This window comes from Penicillium chermesinum, assembly GCF_028974085.1.
Source record: "Penicillium chermesinum strain IBT 19713 chromosome Unknown utg000002l:1.0-5270490.0:1.0-5274688.0, whole genome shotgun sequence".
Lineage (NCBI taxonomy): Eukaryota > Fungi > Ascomycota > Eurotiomycetes > Eurotiales > Aspergillaceae > Penicillium > Penicillium chermesinum.
The window spans coordinates 4,582,882-4,601,156 of record NW_026695312.1 but is presented as its reverse complement, the minus strand read 5'-3'; the positions used below and the strand labels follow the sequence as shown (position 1 = coordinate 4,601,156).

The following is an 18,275-nucleotide window of genomic DNA, read 5'->3' as shown; positions in this document are numbered from 1 at the left end:
CAGATTTATCCATGCAATCCATCTCTAACTGACATACGTCGAAAAAGCTACCCCCACTACAGGTCCCAAAACGGAGCCTAGAGCAGTGGGGATATTTAATAAGCCGATGTAAAACGCTTTTTCCTTCAGATTAGTTATATCGGTGACGATAATCTCCGTCAGTACTTTTTTTTCTCTACCGCTAATTTCCTGGGCGAGCCGGCCAGTAATGAGTATGTAGATGTTCGGCGCTGGACCGATAAGAGCTGTGCCAGCTGCGAATAGGAAGAGGCAACTGTAGAGTAGGTATATGCGACCGGAAACGTTGGAAAGGCTGGTGAAGAGAGGCTGGGTCAGCACTGTTAATAGCAGGAAGACCGAGTTGGCCTAGAAATAGTGTACGGTGGAGGCCGACAAGTTGTTTTGAATATAATACGGCATATAAGACTATTATATAGATGTTCAGGGGTTTCCTCCTGGAAGGGATATAGCAAAAGTCGTAGTCTCCAACGTACGCGGGAAGGTAATGTAAGAAGGCCAGGTAGAATCTCATGCTTTTGTCTCTAGTAGGCTGGGTTATGGCATAAACCTGCTGTTTCAATATGGAGGAGGCTGGGAAATCAGAAACAAACGAAGGGCGCTGGTTATAAAAGGATTGATCTGTATCAAAGAGCGGCTTCCGCCCCCGATGTACTCGGCGACTTGGGGCGACTGCAAGAAAGTCGGGCCGACTGCGGCTAATTCAACCTTGGAATCGATTTATGAAACTACCAATACAACCAATGGAACTCGACATTGAAACTGAGGCTTCTTGACTGCTCCCGAACGCGCCGCCGAGCGAAATCGTCGAGGAGACTCTGTAAACACGCCATCGGAACATAAAGGCGCGTGTTACCCCACTCGCTACCCTATCATCTTTCTACCACCACTTTCCTGCACTTCAGTCAAGTCCAGAATGAACGCTATAGACTCTGCAGATTCTTTCTGGGGCCCTCCAACTTCGAAGGCCAAGTCAGTATGCCACTTGAGCGTTTCTTCACTTGCTGACCTCGACAAAGCTTCTGCGAGACAGACTACGCTGTGAGCAAATATATCGCCGAGTTTGTCAATAGCTTGACAAATGTCGTCTACAGTAAGAGACCGGAAGGAACGTGAGATTATCATCTAATTTATCTTCATCAGTAATCTACGGCATCTACGGTTTGCGCCGGCTGCGACAGAAAGCGAACAAACATGGTGATCCTTTACGTGTCCTTCCCTACTGGGGCTTAATAGCGGTCGGTCTGTGTTCGTTTGCATTCCATCTCAGCCTTAAGTACCATACCCAAATGAGTACGTGCCGCGCCTTTCCTGCATCAGCTACTATCCGGCTCATTATTCCCTCTACTAGTGGACGACCTCTCTATGCATTTCGCTACAACCCCCGTCCTACATCGTGTCTTAACAGCTAATTCCAATCGCCGAGACTCTATCGTCATTGCTATGCTTCTTGGTTCTATGTTGCTGTTTCTGATAACATTCCATGTGATCACCGATGAGCTGGTCCTGCACTCCGTCTCATTCGTCGGCGCGGTGACCGCTATTGGAGTTCACACTATTCGACTCGTCAATAGCCGGACGCTGCCGGACTCAGCTGCCCGGCGGCAGATCTGGGGAATGGTTAGGTTTGGAGCAGGTCGGTAATCTAATCCTACAATAGTATTCTAAACGACTAACTTGTGTTGACAGCGATTTTCAACCTTGGGTATTGGCTTTGGCTGGTTGATCAGTGGGCCTGCGGCTTCTTGACAAAAGCGAGAGAAGCAATAGGTCTTCCCTGGGCTTTTGCATTAGAGCTTCACGGGTGGTGCGTTTCAGAATTCTTACGTGTTTTTCTTCCCTATGACACTGAACTTATTGAAATAGGTGGCATATCTGTACTGGAATAGGGGCCTATATCTTTATCGCCGTGGTAGATCACCTGGTCTCCGGTGAGGATATAAGAGATACCCAGCAGTCATTCGCCTGGCCTGCTTCCTGGGCGTCGACATCAATTTTCGCAGGATGGGGATCGTCTATAGACAAGGAGGTTAGCGAGAAACAAAAGTAAAATCACAACCATATATGTTTTTCGAGATAGGAAGAGGTGAGGCCAGAGGCTCTCAGATGGCCGCAGTCTACGCAGTACGATTATCACTATATTACCAAACCTTCGTTTTCTCGGTTAGTTAATAATCATAAATTTTCTTATATAAAGAACCTACTGTACAAACAGTCGGTACCTGTCATTTTAGAGAGATCAGAGTTACATATATTTCACTTCCATACTATATATTGCAACCCCTTACCTCCTGACCCTCCCACAATAGTCCAGTTCCACTTACTTGGTATGCTCGTAAGTAGAAATCAGATTAGCAATTCATTCGCCTTTCCAAGGCCTTGCGAGTTTGTTGGAGGTGGTGAATCTTCCAAAACAAAAGGTCAGGCTGGATCTGCAATGACTTAAGATGTGGAAATACTCGACCGTAGCGTGAATCGATTCAGGTGGAGAAGGACGTTATCATATCATATCACGTGACATATAGCTGATCACCAACTTCCCCCAACTTTCGAAGAGCTATCCCCCCCCACACCTCAATCCACAATCCAAGATGCCTCCGCCACCGAATGACCACGGCGGAAGCAGCTCTCCTCCTCGGAGTTCCCCAGGTCGCGATCGTGGCCGCGACGGGCGTCGGCAAGACCGGGGCGACAACCGCCCACGACGGGACGACGACCGCGACGCCCGCAGATCCAATCCACGACCCAGATCCCGCAGCAGATCAAGGCAGCGGAACTACCGCAGCAATCGCGACCGCAGCCGCAACGGAGACCGACGTGATCGTCACCGATCTAGAAGCCCAGGAGGCCCTCGAAGCAGCCGTCGCGATGGCCGTGATCGCGATGAGCGTAGGTCCTCCAGAGACCGTCCGCGGCGCCCACGATCGCGATCGCGCTCGCCCCGACGCCCTCGTCAAACCTCCCCACCAGCCGTCCAACGACGCGGGCCTCTACCTTCGCAAGCTGACGCTTTCACAACTGAGGTTGCACCTCCGGGCAGCGGGCCACCGCCACCGGAGAAGCAAAAACCTAATTTCAAGAATACGGGCCGTCTAGCAGCAGAGAGCAATACTGTTCAGGTCCAAGGTGGCGAGGGGGTCGTGCTGAAATACCATGAACCTCCCGAGGCGCGGAAACCACCCGCCAAAGAACCATGGCGAATGTACGTCTTCAAGGGCGAAGATTTGGTGGAAATGGTCGAGCTGAGCGAGCGAAGTTGCTGGCTGGTGGGCCGTGAACGAGCTGTTGTGGATTTCCCGGTGGATCATCCCAGCTGCTCGAAGCAACATGCGGCATTGCAGTTCCGCTACGTCGAGAAACGGAACGAGTTCGGAGATAAAATTGGCAAGGTCAAGCCTTACCTCATTGATCTGGAGAGCGCGAATGGATCTATCGTCAATGGGGACCCTATCCCTCCCGGACGGTACGTGGAGGTCATGGATAAAGACGTAATTAAGTTCGGCCTGAGCAGTCGCGAGTATGTGCTTATGCTTCCTTGAATTGGCTCCAAAAAAAAACACCTACATTCAAAGACGGATTTGAGATCCATCTACCTCGATGATAATAATCCCTTGATAATGAAAAGAGCAAGAGGCCTTGCAAAACCGAAATATTAAGAAACTTTTGTAAGTTATTCCATCTCATTAATACTAGTATCCAGTCGAATCTGTTTACTATCATCCTCGATCTGCCTAATTTTGGTAGATGTCGCTCTCACTGCACGATAAAATGTCAGTTGTTATCCCGTAGTATTTCCTGAGAAGCGTCACTCACAATGGCCGGTTGAGGTACTTTCGCCCTTCGGCTCGTGTATTGACCCAGACGCTGACGCTCCTCGCAGCTACAGGGAACACACCATAGCCTCGGCGATCAATGATGACCGTCCCGTCAGCCCACTCTAGGATATCAGACCATTCCTCCCCCGCATGATTTGATCCGACATACATCCGCTTGTATGATGAAGCAGCATTGCTGATAATGCACGCAAGACCCCACGGATGATGCACGTTGCCATATCGGACAAATCCTAGAACGATAAGCATGTTTTATGTGCCGCTAAGAATGATAGTACATACCGATGCAGTTACGCTTATTAAAATAATCACGCTGCTCCCCGTACGCGTATAGTTTCCGAGCCCTCATCAGCAGCGGCAGCTTGCCTTTGCAGGCAGGGGTACAAAGTTGATCTGAGCCGCCCTTGAGTCCGTAGAGGTCGCCATAGAATACACACGGTTGACCTTGGCTGCGGAGGAGTATCAGCGAGTATGCAATTGGTTTGAAGAATGGTGCTATGAAGGTCTGCAAGGGATGTCAGCACAAAATGAGATAGGCAAAATGAACGCCAGTCCGACATACCTCAAGTGATTGGCCGGGTTGCTAGGTATAATGTCAGTCTGTTCATGGATGCTAGTACAGTGCTTCATGTCCAACTTACTGTATCATGGTTTCCCACGAAAGTCTATAAGTCCTCGTTTAGAATTATGACATGGCATAGAATAGGGCCGGGGTGTCTTACTACTGCATGCCTTGGGCTTTGTTCCACCAAGGTTCCTTTAAAGATCTTCCGCAGATCACTGTTCTCCGTCTGAGACGCGACAGCGAATCGACCGAGGAGAGGTACATCAAACAAGGAGACTTGGTGTCTCATCATTTTCAGGTACTGCAACAAAAGGTCTACTTCCCCTCTCCAGTACTCCCCAACGAGGAAATAGTCCGACCCCACTGTACTCCGCAGGTGACTGACAAAGTCCCTTTGAAATGTTGCAGAGTAATGTTTGGCGGCATCAATGCGCATGCCGCTGATTGGTAGCTCAGTCCCAAGCCACTCCGACCATTTGAAGATATCGGCTCGTACGTCCGGGTGTGTGTGATCCAGATTGGCGAACATGAGGTAGTCATAGTTACCGTTCTCATCGCTGACGTCTTTGGCCCACTCCTTGCGCGTGTCTGATATTTTAAAGATGGCGTGCTCTTTCTGCAGATCATCCCAGTCGACTCCATTGAAATGCTCCCGCCGATACTTCATGGAGCTGTATTTCCCTGCACGACCTGGAAAGTCAAATCCTACCCAACAAGCGATGGTCTGGGGATCAGAAATCTCTTTATTTCTGTCTGGGACTTTGTCAGCCTTCTGGGAATCGTGTATAAAAAGGCACACGCACCTTTCGGGTCGACCTTGATTGCCTGACACGTCTCGGGGAAATCGGCTCCGGCTTTGTGGTTCAGGACAGTATCCCAGTATATCCCGATCCCCGCGCTCTGTGCTGCTCGCATGAGCGCCATAAGGTCTTCCTTCGAACCCCAGCGCGTCGATCGTGCTCCTTTTTGGTCGAATTCTCCTAGGTCATAGAGGTCATAGAGGTCGTAACCAGTACCAGCGGGATCCATTCCTTTGCAGCCTGGCGGAATCCAGATATTATCCACGCCAGCATCCTTCAGATTGGGTAACGCGTCTTGAAGTCGTTTCCAATGGTTTTGGTCAGCTGGCACATGCCACTCAAAGCCCTGCATCATCAGGGAGTTCTGGGGAGCAGTCCATGCCGCGGATTTTTCCGAACTGTCTAAATTGGGACAATATCTAGGTAAACATGGAAGAGCCACGCGTATTCGGGAACAAGCACCAACCTTCGACATCTTTACACTGACGCGCCTTGTGCTTCGGTCTCGAACCACAGGTTAGAAACGACCACATCCCGATGACCACGTTGATCGTGTTCCCCAGACCAGACCGCGACGGCAGCAATTGGAGCGGACCCTTTGCGTCTGATGGTCCAGAAGACCAGCAGCGAGACTTCTTACCTTGATTAATTGACGATATATCAAACTCAAGATAAGAAGTCTCCAAAGGCAGAGCCGGGCAGAACTGAAAACAGTGGCACTAGAACTCCTGCTGTGTGATTATACCTGGGCAAGTACCTATTAGTAACTTCCCAACAAAAAAAAAAGGCTTATCTGATATGGATTTTTCAGGAAAGCCAAGATGAAACATATGTCTGGCAGAGACTGGACTTATTGGTTCCCGACCAGTGGAGACAAACCTCGGAGGGAGCGGTGTCTCAGCTCAACCAGTGGATTCATTCTGCGAGTGGGACGTCCCGCTTGCCGTATAAAGGCAGACCAAACAAAGTGCAGGAGCCCAATGCTTTGAAACCCTGTCACTCGAAGTGGTTGTGGCGGTGGCTCTACATATGGAGGGTCTTGAAGATAAACCCCTGGGGAGCATTTTCCCGCAGGGCGATCCGGATCCCGCGATCCGACTCCAACGCCTGGCCAATCAGCGAGCCAACGCCGGTAACTTAGAGCGACAGAAAACGGTTGTGATTCGCGGGGCACAACGCCCCATTTGAAATATCTGGATAAGCCTGTAGGGTCTGCATGGTGCAAAACGAGGCTGCTTGTGCGGGACTAGGGTCCTTGTTTCAAGAATCTTTTCTAGTGGATTCCGGGGAGGGGCGGGGGGGGGGAGGAAGAACAATAGTGAAGTTTGTTGTTTGAATGATCCAGCGCCACAGTGTATCACGGGGCAAATCCACTCTATCTACCAAATACTATTTATCCCCCGTTTTGGACGACAGAACAGACTCCTAGATTATAATTGCTCCCCAAGACCGAACATCTTGATAGAGTTGTTCCACGCTCTAGTTGGGTCAGTAAATATTCGGCATTTGGCGATTCACGGAGACTTACGCTTCGCAAACCTCCTCCACGGTGATTCCCTTCACCTGAGCAATGACGTGGGCGACGCGCACAATAGCAACAGGCTCATTACGGCCCTTGACCATACAGCCTTTCTGCCATTTCTCCTTCTTTACAGACTTGGGCAGCTCCGGAGCTCCTTGTAAAAATTTGGCTGAGGCATGGGACGGCCGGATCTCACACTAGCGATGTGGTCAGTGTCGTTTGAGATTCACTGCACCAGTGAGCCACTTACCCAAGGCCCGTCAGTCTCGATCTGAAGTCTCTCTAACGGGATAGCTTTCACAACCTCCAGATTTTCCTCGGTCTTCATACTGCAGCCATTCACCCCAATGTCAAGACCGAGAGCAACGAGTCGATTCATCTCCTCCATAGTCCCAGTAAAGCTATGTACCAATCCACCTTTTGGAAGCTGAGGGAGTTTCGCTCCAATTAACCTCTCGAAGTCTTCACTGGCAGCTCGCGAGTGCAGAAACAGAGGCATCTGAAGCTCCACTGCAAGATCGAGTTGAGCCTCGAAGTATTTTAACTGAGGTGCCTTCTCACTGAGGAATAACCTATCGTAATCCAGACCAATCTCACCAAAAGCAACAGCTAGCCCGGAGTCTCTTGATTCGGTAGCTAATTTCCGAAGTTCTTGGATCATGGACTCAGCGCCTCCTGGGTATTCGTCGAATAGTTTGGCCTGGCAGGGATGTACTCCCACCGTTGCGTAGCAGAATCCGGCTGTGGAGTACATTAGTCAGGTCCAAGGTGAATCCCGAGGTCTGAAAGAGGTAATCTCACGGTATTTGCGAGCAATTTCGATCGCTTGCGCAGACTCGACCAGGTCGGACCCTGTCACCATAAATTTGGCGCAGCCCACTTCCTGGGCGCGTTTTACAACGTCATCGAGATCACTCTCATGTGCCTGTTTACCATGATATGTGCCCTGGAACATCGGATCGCTCAGGTTGATACCGATCTGATGGACAGAAGTTAGATCTTAGCAGGGCGGATACTTGATGCAAATTCGGGATACGAACATCAACGTATCGGAGTGGTGGACTTGATTCTCCCATCTTGGAATGGGCTTGACTTTTAGTAGCTGTCGAAAAGGTCGAGCAAGGCACTTTGCTCGAAACAGAGTTCGCGTGCGGCGAGTGAAAAGGTTTCTTGTGATGCAAATCGACTGAGGCGAATATTAGTGTTGTACATAAACCCATGAGGCCATCCACGCCCAGAAGACACCACGATGCTGTATGTCGAGGACCAAAGAGCATACAAGCCTTGCCTAGTAACCTAAACCTACCTGGGGGGTATGTAGTATGGCTCCAACTACGTGGGATGCCTCCTTGGAAGACGGCGATTCTCCTGGGCAAGCTACTGGCGTACCGAAGGTGGTTCAGGGTGAGCCTGCTAGCTTGTCCGATATGCATTCGAGCAGAGCTCGCGGTCCCTGCTAATGTTTGTTCTGTTTGTTATACTCGATGAGGCTGAAAAATCGGCGACGACGACCAAATTGTGTTGACTCCCGGAGAACAGCCACCCATGTGGCTGTGATGATAAGTAACATGTGGCTGTGCGTTGCCCCAGCGGGACTCTCGCCCCGCACGAAGATACGCGGAGAGAAGGCCGGTCGGATTTGCGCCGATCGCGAAAGGTCGAGGCGCTGAGATTGGCATGTTTGCCGGAAGTATTAGATTTCTGGAGCAATTGAGAGCCGAATTCATATGCGAGGAGACCCAGAGATGGGGCATTGCTGGGTCTTCAATCATTACAGCCAGCGTGGTAGATTTAGCACTGTGTAGTCCCCAGTGGCTAAGTGGAAATGAGGAAGCAGACCCTCAGCAGCTTCAGGCCACGATCTGCATGACATCTAGTGGAAATGCGGCATCAAGAGTCCGGGGTACGATACCCCGGCGACTTTGCCGTGGTGGGCACGGAGAACTACAGTGGGCCCTCGGCTCTCCAATCCTTGAGTATTTTATCTTTGTCTAGCTGGCTACGTTTTTCCTCCTCTTCATACCCCCAAGATGACCGAGCAGAAGCTTCTTTCGACGAAGCTGATTGCCGAGCACAGCTCGCCCGAGGACTGTTGGATTGTTGTAAATAACCAGGTCTGGGATGTGACAGATTTCTTGGACGAACATCCAGGCGGGTCTAGAGGTACGTCAAGTTTCAAACAAATATGCAATGATGAGGCTAACCACGTCAAAAAGTGATTCTAAAATATGCTGGCCATGATGCTACCCAAGCCTATTCAGAAGTCCACGGCCCGAGCGTACTACGATCAGGATTGCAGCCAGAGAAGCTCCAGGGCGTGTTAGATGTGTCCACCGTCGACGAAGAATGGAGCAAGCCACCACCAGGCACAGAAAAGAGGGCCATTTCCGCGGGCGAAAAGCCCCCCCCTTCAATCTCTTATCAGCTCCCATGACTTTGAAGCCGTGGCCTCAAAAACTGCAGCAGAAAAGACGTGGGCATTCTACTCTAGTGCAGCCAATGACTTACACACCCTCCAAGCCAACAGGTCAAGTTTCGATCGCATATGGTTCCGTCCCAGAGTGCTGAAGAACGTACGAAACGTGGACACCAGCACAAAGATGCTAGGAGGAGACTATAAACTGCCTCTGTTCGTAAGCCCAGCGGCGATGGCCAAGATGATACACCCCGAAGGCGAGTGCGCAATTGCGCGGGCATGTGCGGAGAAGCAAATCATGCACGGTGTACGTATCTCACAAACCCGGCCTCACCATGCATGAAAGACCCGTACTAATGCCAGTGTGCTTTTCAGGTCTCAAATAACTCTAATTTCACCCTCGAGGAACTACGGACGGAGTCGCCAGGGACCAGCTTCTTCTTCCAGCTCTATGTCAACCGCGAACGGGAAAAATCAGCCGAGCTACTCCGACAGTGCTCGGTAAATCCAAATGTGAAAGCAATCTTCGTGACTGTGGACGCGGCGGCCCCTGGAAAACGGGAGGCGGACGAACGAGTGAAAGCCGATGAATCCATCAGCGTGCCCATGTCACCTAGCGAGGCGAAGAATGATAAGCGGGGCGGCGGCCTCGGCCGTGTGATGGCTGGTTATATTGACCCCGGTCTTACTTGGGAAGATCTCAAATGGGTGCGGCAGCATACCCACAAGCCGGTGGTCCTGAAAGGCATCATGTCCGCAGATGATGCTTTGCTAGCGATGAAGGCTGGCTTGGATGGTATCTTGCTCAGCAATCACGGAGGTCGGAATCTGGACACTAGCCCACCCTCAATCATCACTCTTCTTGAGATCCAAAGGCGGTGCCCGGAAGTGTTTGATGCTCTGGAGGTGTATGTTGACAGCGGTATTCGCCGTGGAAGTGATATTTTGAAAGCAGTGTGTTTGGGTGCTACTGCAGTTGGAATGGGTCGGAGCGTTCTGTTCTCGATGAACTATGGACAGGAAGGAGTTGAGCATCTACTTGATAGTAAGTTGATGTAGGTCTCTTTGGTGGCCTTCTTAGACTAACAATTTCTTAGTTATGCAAGACGAGCTGGAAGTTGCGATGCGCAATGTGGGCATCACATCATTGGACCAGGCTTCCCCTGATCTTGTGCACACTGGCGACATAGACCATTTGGTTCCCTCTACTAGGTTGCATCCTTATGCGCGAGCTATAGCTAAGAGTCGACAGAGAAAGGCAAAGCTCTAAGTCGATTGTCGAATGTCGGTTAGGTTAATAGAGGTGGCTTTTAAACTATGATATATTTCGAAATAGCCTACACTATTATACTTTACTACTCTTCTCCATAACATGCAGACCGATTCGTCTCGATTCATTATGCAAAATTAAAGCGGAGTTCATCGCCGCTGGTCTTTGCCCCATTCTAGATCACCCGAACGCTCAAGTTTGCGCTCTCGTTCACGATCTCTTTGCAGGCCTCGGCGACGCCCGCCCCGCGTAATCTCCTTCTCTTTCTCCCGAGGGTCAATGACCATCAGCGAGTCGATGTCGTCCCGATGATCCTTTTTCCAGTTCAGATCTTTGCCGAGGGCATCCTTCCCAAAGCGAAGCTCGTGTGACAGCCATCCGTCATCTTCATCGTCATCGTCATTCTCAGCGGCCTCGGGATCATCCCATGCTTTGCAGGACTGGCAGTTTGCGATGAAGTGGAGATCACAAAGTTGCGCCTCTTCATCGTCGACGTCCTCGGTTTCTTTTTTGGACTTATCATGAGCGTGGGCACGCGAGGTTGGGCCTGATGTTTCAGTATTCGCGCCTTCAAGTTTGGCTTTGAATGCATTGAACATTTTCAGCGCTTCAATCTCTTCTGCATTCCTTGGCCCGCTGCCTGAAGCTCCGGCGGCAGGACGTCTACGGCCACGGATTGCATTCTCCGGAATCATAGCTTCGAGGGCGGATTTCTTGTGGCCAGAATCAGCGGGGCCTTTATGAACCGTGCGACGCATAGAAGCTTTTAAGGATTCAATTTCGGCGTTCATTCTCGATGCTTTAGATTCTTTCACTGGGGGCGACGGTGATCGAGAAGGCGACTCCGGATTCGGCAATGGAAGTTGAGTTTCGGGTTCAGGGGTTTTTGGTCGCTTATGCGCTGGCGGTGATTGTTGTTTTGGAGAGGGGGATCGCGGTCGTTTTCGGGTTTGTTCTTTCGCTTCTGACTGGGATGTTGACGCTGATGGGGCGTGGGTAGTGGCACCTGGCGCATCGACAACGAGGTTCGTATTGAATTTTGGTTTGGCCGGACGCATAGGAATATCTTCGTCTCCTTCGTCTCCTCCAAAGCTCAGCAAAGTCTTAGCGGCCTTGGCGTTCTTCTTCTTCTTTTTAGGAGCAGGCTTGTCGCCCCCCGATGTGCTCGAGACAATTTGCCTGTCCTTCAACTTCCCGGTCAGAGGCCCCAACTCTCCTACTTCACACGATGTCACTTTGATTGGGTAAACAGGGCGCTCGGAGCCTTCGATGCGTTCAGCGCTCGCGATCTTCAGCACGTTATAGATACTGTCACCCTCTAATCGACCAAACAAGGTGCATTTCCCATTCATCTCCCGCTCTGTATTTGCCAAAGTAATGAAGAATTGACTCCCATAAGTCCCATCTTCACTCTTCGCCATGCCGACCAGCCCACGCCGATTAAAGCGCAACCGACTGTGTATCTCATCTCGGAGCACCACCCGCTCGTTCGGGTCGCGCGCTTCGGGGTCATATTCGAACTCGGGGTACTCGTAGATGGAAGTACCTCCAGAACCAGTCCCCGTTGGGTCACCTCCTTGGATAACGAAGTCCGTCGCGACACGGTGGAAGATCGTCCCCGCGTAGTAGTTGTCTTTGCAGTGTTGGAGAAAATTCTTGCATGTGAGAGGCGCTTGTTTGGCGAATAGGGCGATATGGATAGGGCCGACCGTCGTATTCAAGGTCGTTGATGCGGTCGGATTGGGCTCGCTGGCGTACTGTGTCGACATGGCTTGGGGATGGGCCAAGCTACAGAGCTGGAGCTCTTCGAGACAAACAGCCCAGGGACGTCATCCATGAACGTCACGTGACTAACAACCGTGCCTTCGAGGCTAAGGGCCGCCACTTCTATTCTAGTAGACTATCCATAAAAGGGAACAGATTTATGCAAAATAGAGGTCGATAAAGAATTGAAAAGGCTAAAGAGGTAAAAAAAAAAAGGGTTGAGCGAGTGTGTACGCAACGTTTTAGTTCCCTTTCATCACAGGATTAATATGCAGCATAGTACGCCGGCTCTCTTCAAGAGCCGGTTCTCCCCATCCTTTCATCCATTCGGAGTTCAATACCTGCTGTGCTGTCGCTCTTTCGTTCGGCCGGAACATTAGCATCGATCGAAGCATCGTCTCGAAAGCTCTTTTCTCTTCCTCTGAGGCGGTCTCTCAGGCCCGCCTCAGCCCGAGGCTCCTGTATGCAGTAGCCAAACCTCTTGTCCCAGGTCATACGTATCCTGTCGTGACCCCTAGACGCCTCTGATTTCGGATCCAATTCGCCTTGTTCGTCGAACCATTCCAGCCTTCCGTTCCACTTTTGCCACCACTCAGGAGGTAAAATACCAAGGACCTCGACTTGCTCCGCGGTGACGCGATCTGCAGTAGGGTAAAAAGCCTCAAACAAAGGTCGCTGGCCAAAAATCTCCCAGATAGTACAGGCGAGTGTCCAAATGTCGGAGGCAAATGAGAGAGGCTTATCAGAGAACCTGGCCTCGGGTGGTTGGAGGAGAGGAAGGGTATTTGAGGAGAACCGGCGGGTCTTGTGAGGGTTGAAAGATTCTCCAAAGTCGCTGAGGATGATTTTCTCCTCTCCTAAAGCAAGTTCATCGCTGCGAGCACCAAACCAACCGGGAACGTATACATTCGTGGGTACGCCAGTTGACAATGGTTTGCCATCAACGCAGATAACAGCCTCTGACTTAGGTTCTCCGAATTCCTTGTATAATTCTGACGTAGGAAAATGATCGATCACTTTTGGAAAATGGACCAGGATATTACCCAGATGAAGATCTTGAAGTCGTTAGCTATACAATCTTGCTGCAACATTTACAGTGTCGCATACCGCCGTGTACAATATGTTCACTGTGGAGAAAGTCGACTTCACGGATGAGTTGGGCAATGATAGATTGCGCGACCTTAGGCCGAAAAAGACCGAATTTCGAAGCCTCTTTTGCATCAAAGAGGCTCATTCGTGCAGACGGGGTGACAATACACTTGTGCTTCCCATTAGGACCGACAGCCCAGAATTGTTCGATGATGGATGGAATAGTTTCGCTCCCTGGTCTAGATGGCGATCTTGCAAGAGAACTTAGAAGAATAGCCTCAGGTGCATCAACACTGGCATCAGCTATAATGACTTTCACCGCCACATATCTGGCCATCTGTAGGTCACGGGCTAGCCATATAGTCGAGGACCCTCCGTACCCAAGTTTGTCAACTAGTCGATATCGGCCGTCATTGAGGTCGTCCCCGATCTTCAACGGATGATATCCGCCAGGCCTGTACCTGTCGAGGTCTTCAACGTCTTCAATGAGTCTGTACTGTGTCTTACTGAGTCTTACACCCGGTGAACGAGGCTCGCATGTTCCATGTGTCTCCCCACGCGTCTTATCTGCATTGAGGAAGCCGAAAGTGGACTTCAATGATGTCTTACGGACATGAAGCCGGGTCAATACAGAACTGCATGGTTGTTCAAGAGATCGGCGGGTATTGACACAAGTACGTGCAAACATTTGCACAGGTAGCGCTGTTCAAAGACTAGGGAGGTGACAGCCTCTAGATCTGGCAGGTAATAAACAAATGACCCGGTATTATAAGATTCGGTAACTTACAGTACACTGAAACAATGAGGCTGAAAAGCCTTCCAAAAAAAAAAATAAAGGAGTGGAGCTGGTAATACCGGCTGTCAGAACTACCGTATGGCCTAGGTGGCATTAGTACTTTCAGCAGTTATTTTGGTCTATAGCAGATAATCAAGTCTGTAAGGTAGCCGCTCTATATTCACGTTACATTTGAATAATGTGAGTGGAACGGAGATAGTCGCATCCGAATTTTATTTTGTGTGTTTTCCAAGTTCAAGTTGTATATTTGCTCATGGGTGTCCATAACATCTCCCCACTTCATTAGTTCATGAGACATATCATGAACATAAGAAGCCCAAGTTTCAAGTACAAGTAGACCCCCTTCCCCCCAAGCTCATGGAAACTTCATACAAAGAGTCGCGTGTCCGAACATAAACAATGCCAAAGCGCGGTATTCACGTGAGATAGCCTTATTTCCATTCCCAAGTCACTGACTCAATGCATGATAAAAAGGCCCACTTAGTGGGGAGTGCCAAAGAATACGCCTGACAGTGGCCCGGAGACAACTGGACAGAATGTTCCACCACGGCGTGCAATGCAGGGACTATTCTGTGGTGGACCGCCTTCATGATCGCGGCCGCCCAAGCGGGTATGCGTGAAGAAGAAAGAAAAGAAAAGAGGAACGAACGGAAACTTTATATACGGCCCAAGGGCGGTGTGCTTCAGCATTGTATTAAGCTTGAAGAGCCATACTGAGTGAAGACGGCTCCTATATCCGTAGTCCAAGTTGATTTTCGTTCTTCAATTTGATGCCCACCATGATGGTGAGGCTATCCACAGAGGGTGTTCGCAAGCAAACCCACAACTCTCAATGATCCTCATTGGATATAATGTAGGGAATGCTTTCCAGGACAGTAGGAAAAGAGGCTCTGTTCCAATTCGAAGTGGGCTAGCTTGACTATATCCCATCGAAAGGATGCATAGCCGGAGCTGTAAAATTTGGCCAATCACTCTGCCGCCATTCATGTTCCAGTCCTCCAATTTTCCGTATCGTTTTTTCAGCCCAGCCACTATATACTAAAACTGGACATTATTCAAATTGTGCATCTACCGCCTATTAATATTGGCATGCTATCACGGTATTGTTACCATTCACCACCCATACATTGATGCCGCAATGTAATCGTTGATTAGCCCTATGATACGGATTGCTTTAAACATTAACTGCCAAACAAGGGTTCCAGCATGGTATCAGCCTGCGTCTGGGCGAGGACATAACACCTTGTACCCTATACTAACCAGCCTCGGCTAAACACTTCGTGAAACATTCACAAGCCCCCCAGCCCCGACTTTCGCTCTCAAATACAAAGCAGCGTGTGCATTCAAAATCTACTTCAAAACGCTCTACGAATCCCCCCCAAAAAGTCCTACATTCTCCACTGTAGAGCCTCAGATTTGTAGAGCAAATCGCCGATCGTGCCCACATTTCTATTTAAGGTTTGACGCGTGGAAGTAGTGGGGCTATCAGAAGCAGAACCCCGCATGATTTGGGAGTAAACAGGTTTGCTGATCCAGCTTCGGGGACCAAGGATACGAACCTGTAACCGATGCCATTCCACGCCGAAAGTCGGAGACATTTCGTATGCCCCCACGTCATAGAAGGTCGGCGCCATGATTTTCGTCAAATTCCTAGCCGGAAGTCCAGGGGTTCACAGTAATGGTACGCCCCACTAGCGATAATGCAACCAACAGTCTAGAACTCCCATGTCGAGGATTGCGCGCAGCACCCAAATTATGGAAAGTGAGCCGAATCCAGGCGTCTCGTCCGTCCAAGAATGGCCAGATGCCGGGAAGATCCGTGTCGATTGGCCCAACGTCTACCAGCAGGTCGAGGCGTTTTATCCCGCTGCGGAGTGCGGGGAGACGACAGGGTCCTTTCGTAAATCAGTTCCGGTCCACTTATAGTCTTTCTCCTCCACTCTGTTCCCTATTCCATCCTCTTCCTTCCTTGGAGCTCCGGTGGCAGTTATAGACACAATGCAGAGTAAGTACACTGGAATGCGCCAATAGACTCCACCCGTCAAGAACAAGCGAGTCTAACTTTTGCAGGCAAACATTTCTTCTCAGACGCGGGCTATTTGGGTCTCTCCGCTCTCAATTCCTACACCCTGACCAACCCCTCCTTGGGATTCGACCCAGAAAACAAGGTCGTATTCCGTCGCGATACTGACACCCGAAAGCCAAAGGTGTCAATCGTGACCGGCGGCGGTTCTGGCCATGAGCCCGCCTTTGCAGGCTTCGTAGGCCATGGCGTGTGTGACGCTGCGATCGCAGGCACCATTTTTGCCTCGCCCTCAACCGAACAAATTAGGAATGCTGTCCTGGATCGGGTGCCAACGGAAAAGGGCGTGCTTGTCATTCCAATGAACTATACTGGTGACGTATTGAACTTTGGTGTCGCGGTTGAAAAAGCAAATGCTGCCGGCGTTCGCGCGGAGTTCTTCGTTATGGGCGACGATGTGAGTGTTGGCCGCAAAAAGGGTGGCAAAGTCGGCCGTCGTGGAATTGCTGGAAGTGTTCTTATTATAAAGCTTGCTGGTGCGTTGGCTGAAGCAGGGTATGTTGCTGCTGTTATTTCTTAAATTCTTCCGGCTTCAATTAACGAGTCACTAGAGGGAACATCGATGAAATTCAAGGCCTCCTCGAGCTTGCAAGGTCGAACCTGGTCTCAGTTGGCTCTTCCTTGGAGCATGTCCATATCCCCGGCCGTGGCGAGTCAGAACTTGATGAAGTTCCGGATGGTCATATTGAACTCGGAATGGGAATCCATAATGAGGCTGGCTCAAAGCGCATCAAGGCGACTTTGCCGGAGGTTGTTTCCATAATGCTAAAACAGCTTCTGGACCAGAATGATCCAGACCGTTCCTTCCTGAAATATGATGCTGGGGACGAGTTTGTCTTGCTGATCAACAACTTGGGTGGTGTTAGTCCGTTGGAGATTGCAGGCCTGACGAACGAAGTATACAAACATCTCCAAAAGGACTACAGTCAGCTCAAGATTGTTCGAGTCATCCAGGGTACCTTCTTGACTAGTTTGAATGGTCTGGGCTTCAGCATCTCCTTGCTTAGACTCGTCGATACCGGCCTTGGAAGTGGCAAGTCTATGCTTGAGCTATTGGAAGCGCCTTCTGATGCGATAGGCTGGACCACCGCGGTTAGTCCGTCCGTTTGGAAGCGCGAGTACCCACCGGTCGAATTCAAGAAGACCACGGAAGCCGACACGAAGCCTACAAGCCTGAAAGGTAAAAGCATTCGAAATATGATATTGATTTCATGAAGATAGACTAACACCATACAGTCGAATTCTCAACTCTCAAGAAGATCCTCTCGGCAGGCATCCAGCGGTTGATCAAAGCCGAGCCAAACATCACCAGATACGACTCGATCGTCGGCGATGGAGACTGCGGAGTTGGTCTCAGGCGCGGCGCAGAAGCCGTCCAAGCCCTCCTCGACCACGATAAATCTCTCTCTTCAAACAATGACGTCGTTAAGATTCTCGAACGGATTGTGGGCGTCGTGGAAAAGACAATGGACGGCACCTCAGGCGCCCTTTACGCCATTTTCCTCAATTCCCTCGTCGCCGGACTCCGTGCTCAAGATGCGGAGACCAAGCCCGTCAGTACAACAACTTGGGCACGTGCATTAGATCATTCGGTGGAAGCCGTCGGCAAGTACACGCCTGCGCAGGTCGGCGATCGCACTATGATGGATGCTCTCCTTCCATTTTGTACCACTCTCCAAAAGGGGGACGTCCATGCTGCAGCCGCTGCAGCAGAAGCTGGTGCCGAAGCCACTAAGCATATGCAGGCGAATCTTGGACGCACCGTCTATGTTGGTGGAGAGGACGAGTGGCTCGGTCAGATTCCTGACCCTGGAGCTTATGGGCTGAGCGAATTCCTGCAAGGTATTGCCTCGGCGTTGTAAAGCCACTGGCTTTTCAGAAGTTTTCTCCGTTGCCGTGTGGTTTCAGGTCTTTTCTATGAGACACTGCACGACGCGATATCATACCTTGATAGATAAATATATATTTGAACGCGCCGAGTTCTCAATTTCTGTCAATCTAGACGGCAACAGTTACGGTAGTATCTGATAGGACTTCCCGACACTCGACAGTAGCTCAAATACTAGAATATATTATTATTGCGCCCTCGATGTGCTAGTATGGTGTAGGAGGTACCGCA

General features: G+C 50.3%; 8 protein-coding genes across 8 annotated transcripts; 4 read left to right on the top strand and 4 right to left on the bottom strand.

Annotated features, from left to right (window-relative positions):
* Positions 1-934: 934 nt before the first annotated feature.
* N7468_002599 (ceramidase) lies at positions 935-2,068 on the top strand (the record flags this gene model as incomplete). The annotated part of the gene is made up of 6 exons (XM_058471896.1): positions 935-990; positions 1,038-1,111; positions 1,162-1,311; positions 1,370-1,654; positions 1,708-1,825; positions 1,885-2,068. The coding sequence occupies 6 exons, from the start codon at positions 935-937 to the stop codon at positions 2,066-2,068; spliced, it is 867 nt and encodes a 288-aa protein (XP_058335037.1).
* A 541-nt stretch (positions 2,069-2,609) lies between these two features.
* On the top strand, positions 2,610-3,557 carry N7468_002598 (putative FHA domain protein SNIP1; the record flags this gene model as incomplete). Its single annotated transcript, XM_058471895.1, has 1 exon — positions 2,610-3,557. One exon carries the CDS (start codon positions 2,610-2,612, stop codon positions 3,555-3,557), a length of 948 nt encoding a protein of 315 aa, XP_058335036.1.
* A 192-nt stretch (positions 3,558-3,749) lies between these two features.
* N7468_002597 (alpha-amylase) lies at positions 3,750-5,691 on the bottom strand (the record flags this gene model as incomplete). Its single annotated transcript, XM_058471894.1, has 7 exons — positions 3,750-3,774; positions 3,832-4,084; positions 4,134-4,356; positions 4,414-4,434; positions 4,493-4,516; positions 4,574-5,169; positions 5,220-5,691. The coding sequence occupies 7 exons, from the start codon at positions 5,689-5,691 to the stop codon at positions 3,750-3,752; spliced, it is 1,614 nt and encodes a 537-aa protein (XP_058335035.1).
* A 955-nt stretch (positions 5,692-6,646) lies between these two features.
* Positions 6,647-7,814, bottom strand: N7468_002596 (3'-5'-exodeoxyribonuclease; the record flags this gene model as incomplete). Its single annotated transcript, XM_058471893.1, has 5 exons — positions 6,647-6,695; positions 6,745-6,935; positions 6,989-7,479; positions 7,540-7,717; positions 7,779-7,814. The coding sequence occupies 5 exons, from the start codon at positions 7,812-7,814 to the stop codon at positions 6,647-6,649; spliced, it is 945 nt and encodes a 314-aa protein (XP_058335034.1).
* A 1,248-nt stretch (positions 7,815-9,062) lies between these two features.
* On the top strand, positions 9,063-10,213 carry N7468_002595 (uncharacterized protein; the record flags this gene model as incomplete). The annotated part of the gene is made up of 2 exons (XM_058471892.1): positions 9,063-9,461; positions 9,530-10,213. The coding sequence occupies 2 exons, from the start codon at positions 9,063-9,065 to the stop codon at positions 10,211-10,213; spliced, it is 1,083 nt and encodes a 360-aa protein (XP_058335033.1).
* A 360-nt stretch (positions 10,214-10,573) lies between these two features.
* Positions 10,574-12,193, bottom strand: cwc27 (putative peptidyl-prolyl cis-trans isomerase; the record flags this gene model as incomplete). The annotated part of the gene is made up of 1 exon (XM_058471891.1): positions 10,574-12,193. One exon carries the CDS (start codon positions 12,191-12,193, stop codon positions 10,574-10,576), a length of 1,620 nt encoding a protein of 539 aa, XP_058335032.1.
* Positions 12,194-12,482: 289 nt separating this feature from the next.
* N7468_002593 (CMGC/SRPK protein kinase) lies at positions 12,483-13,918 on the bottom strand (the record flags this gene model as incomplete). The annotated part of the gene is made up of 3 exons (XM_058471890.1): positions 12,483-13,243; positions 13,296-13,768; positions 13,887-13,918. The coding sequence occupies 3 exons, from the start codon at positions 13,916-13,918 to the stop codon at positions 12,483-12,485; spliced, it is 1,266 nt and encodes a 421-aa protein (XP_058335031.1).
* A 2,153-nt stretch (positions 13,919-16,071) lies between these two features.
* On the top strand, positions 16,072-18,018 carry N7468_002592 (dihydroxyacetone kinase Dak1; the record flags this gene model as incomplete). Its single annotated transcript, XM_058471889.1, has 4 exons — positions 16,072-16,078; positions 16,144-16,651; positions 16,708-17,336; positions 17,393-18,018. 4 exons carry the CDS (start codon positions 16,072-16,074, stop codon positions 18,016-18,018), a joined length of 1,770 nt encoding a protein of 589 aa, XP_058335030.1.
* Between the last annotated feature and the right edge of the window lie 257 nt (positions 18,019-18,275).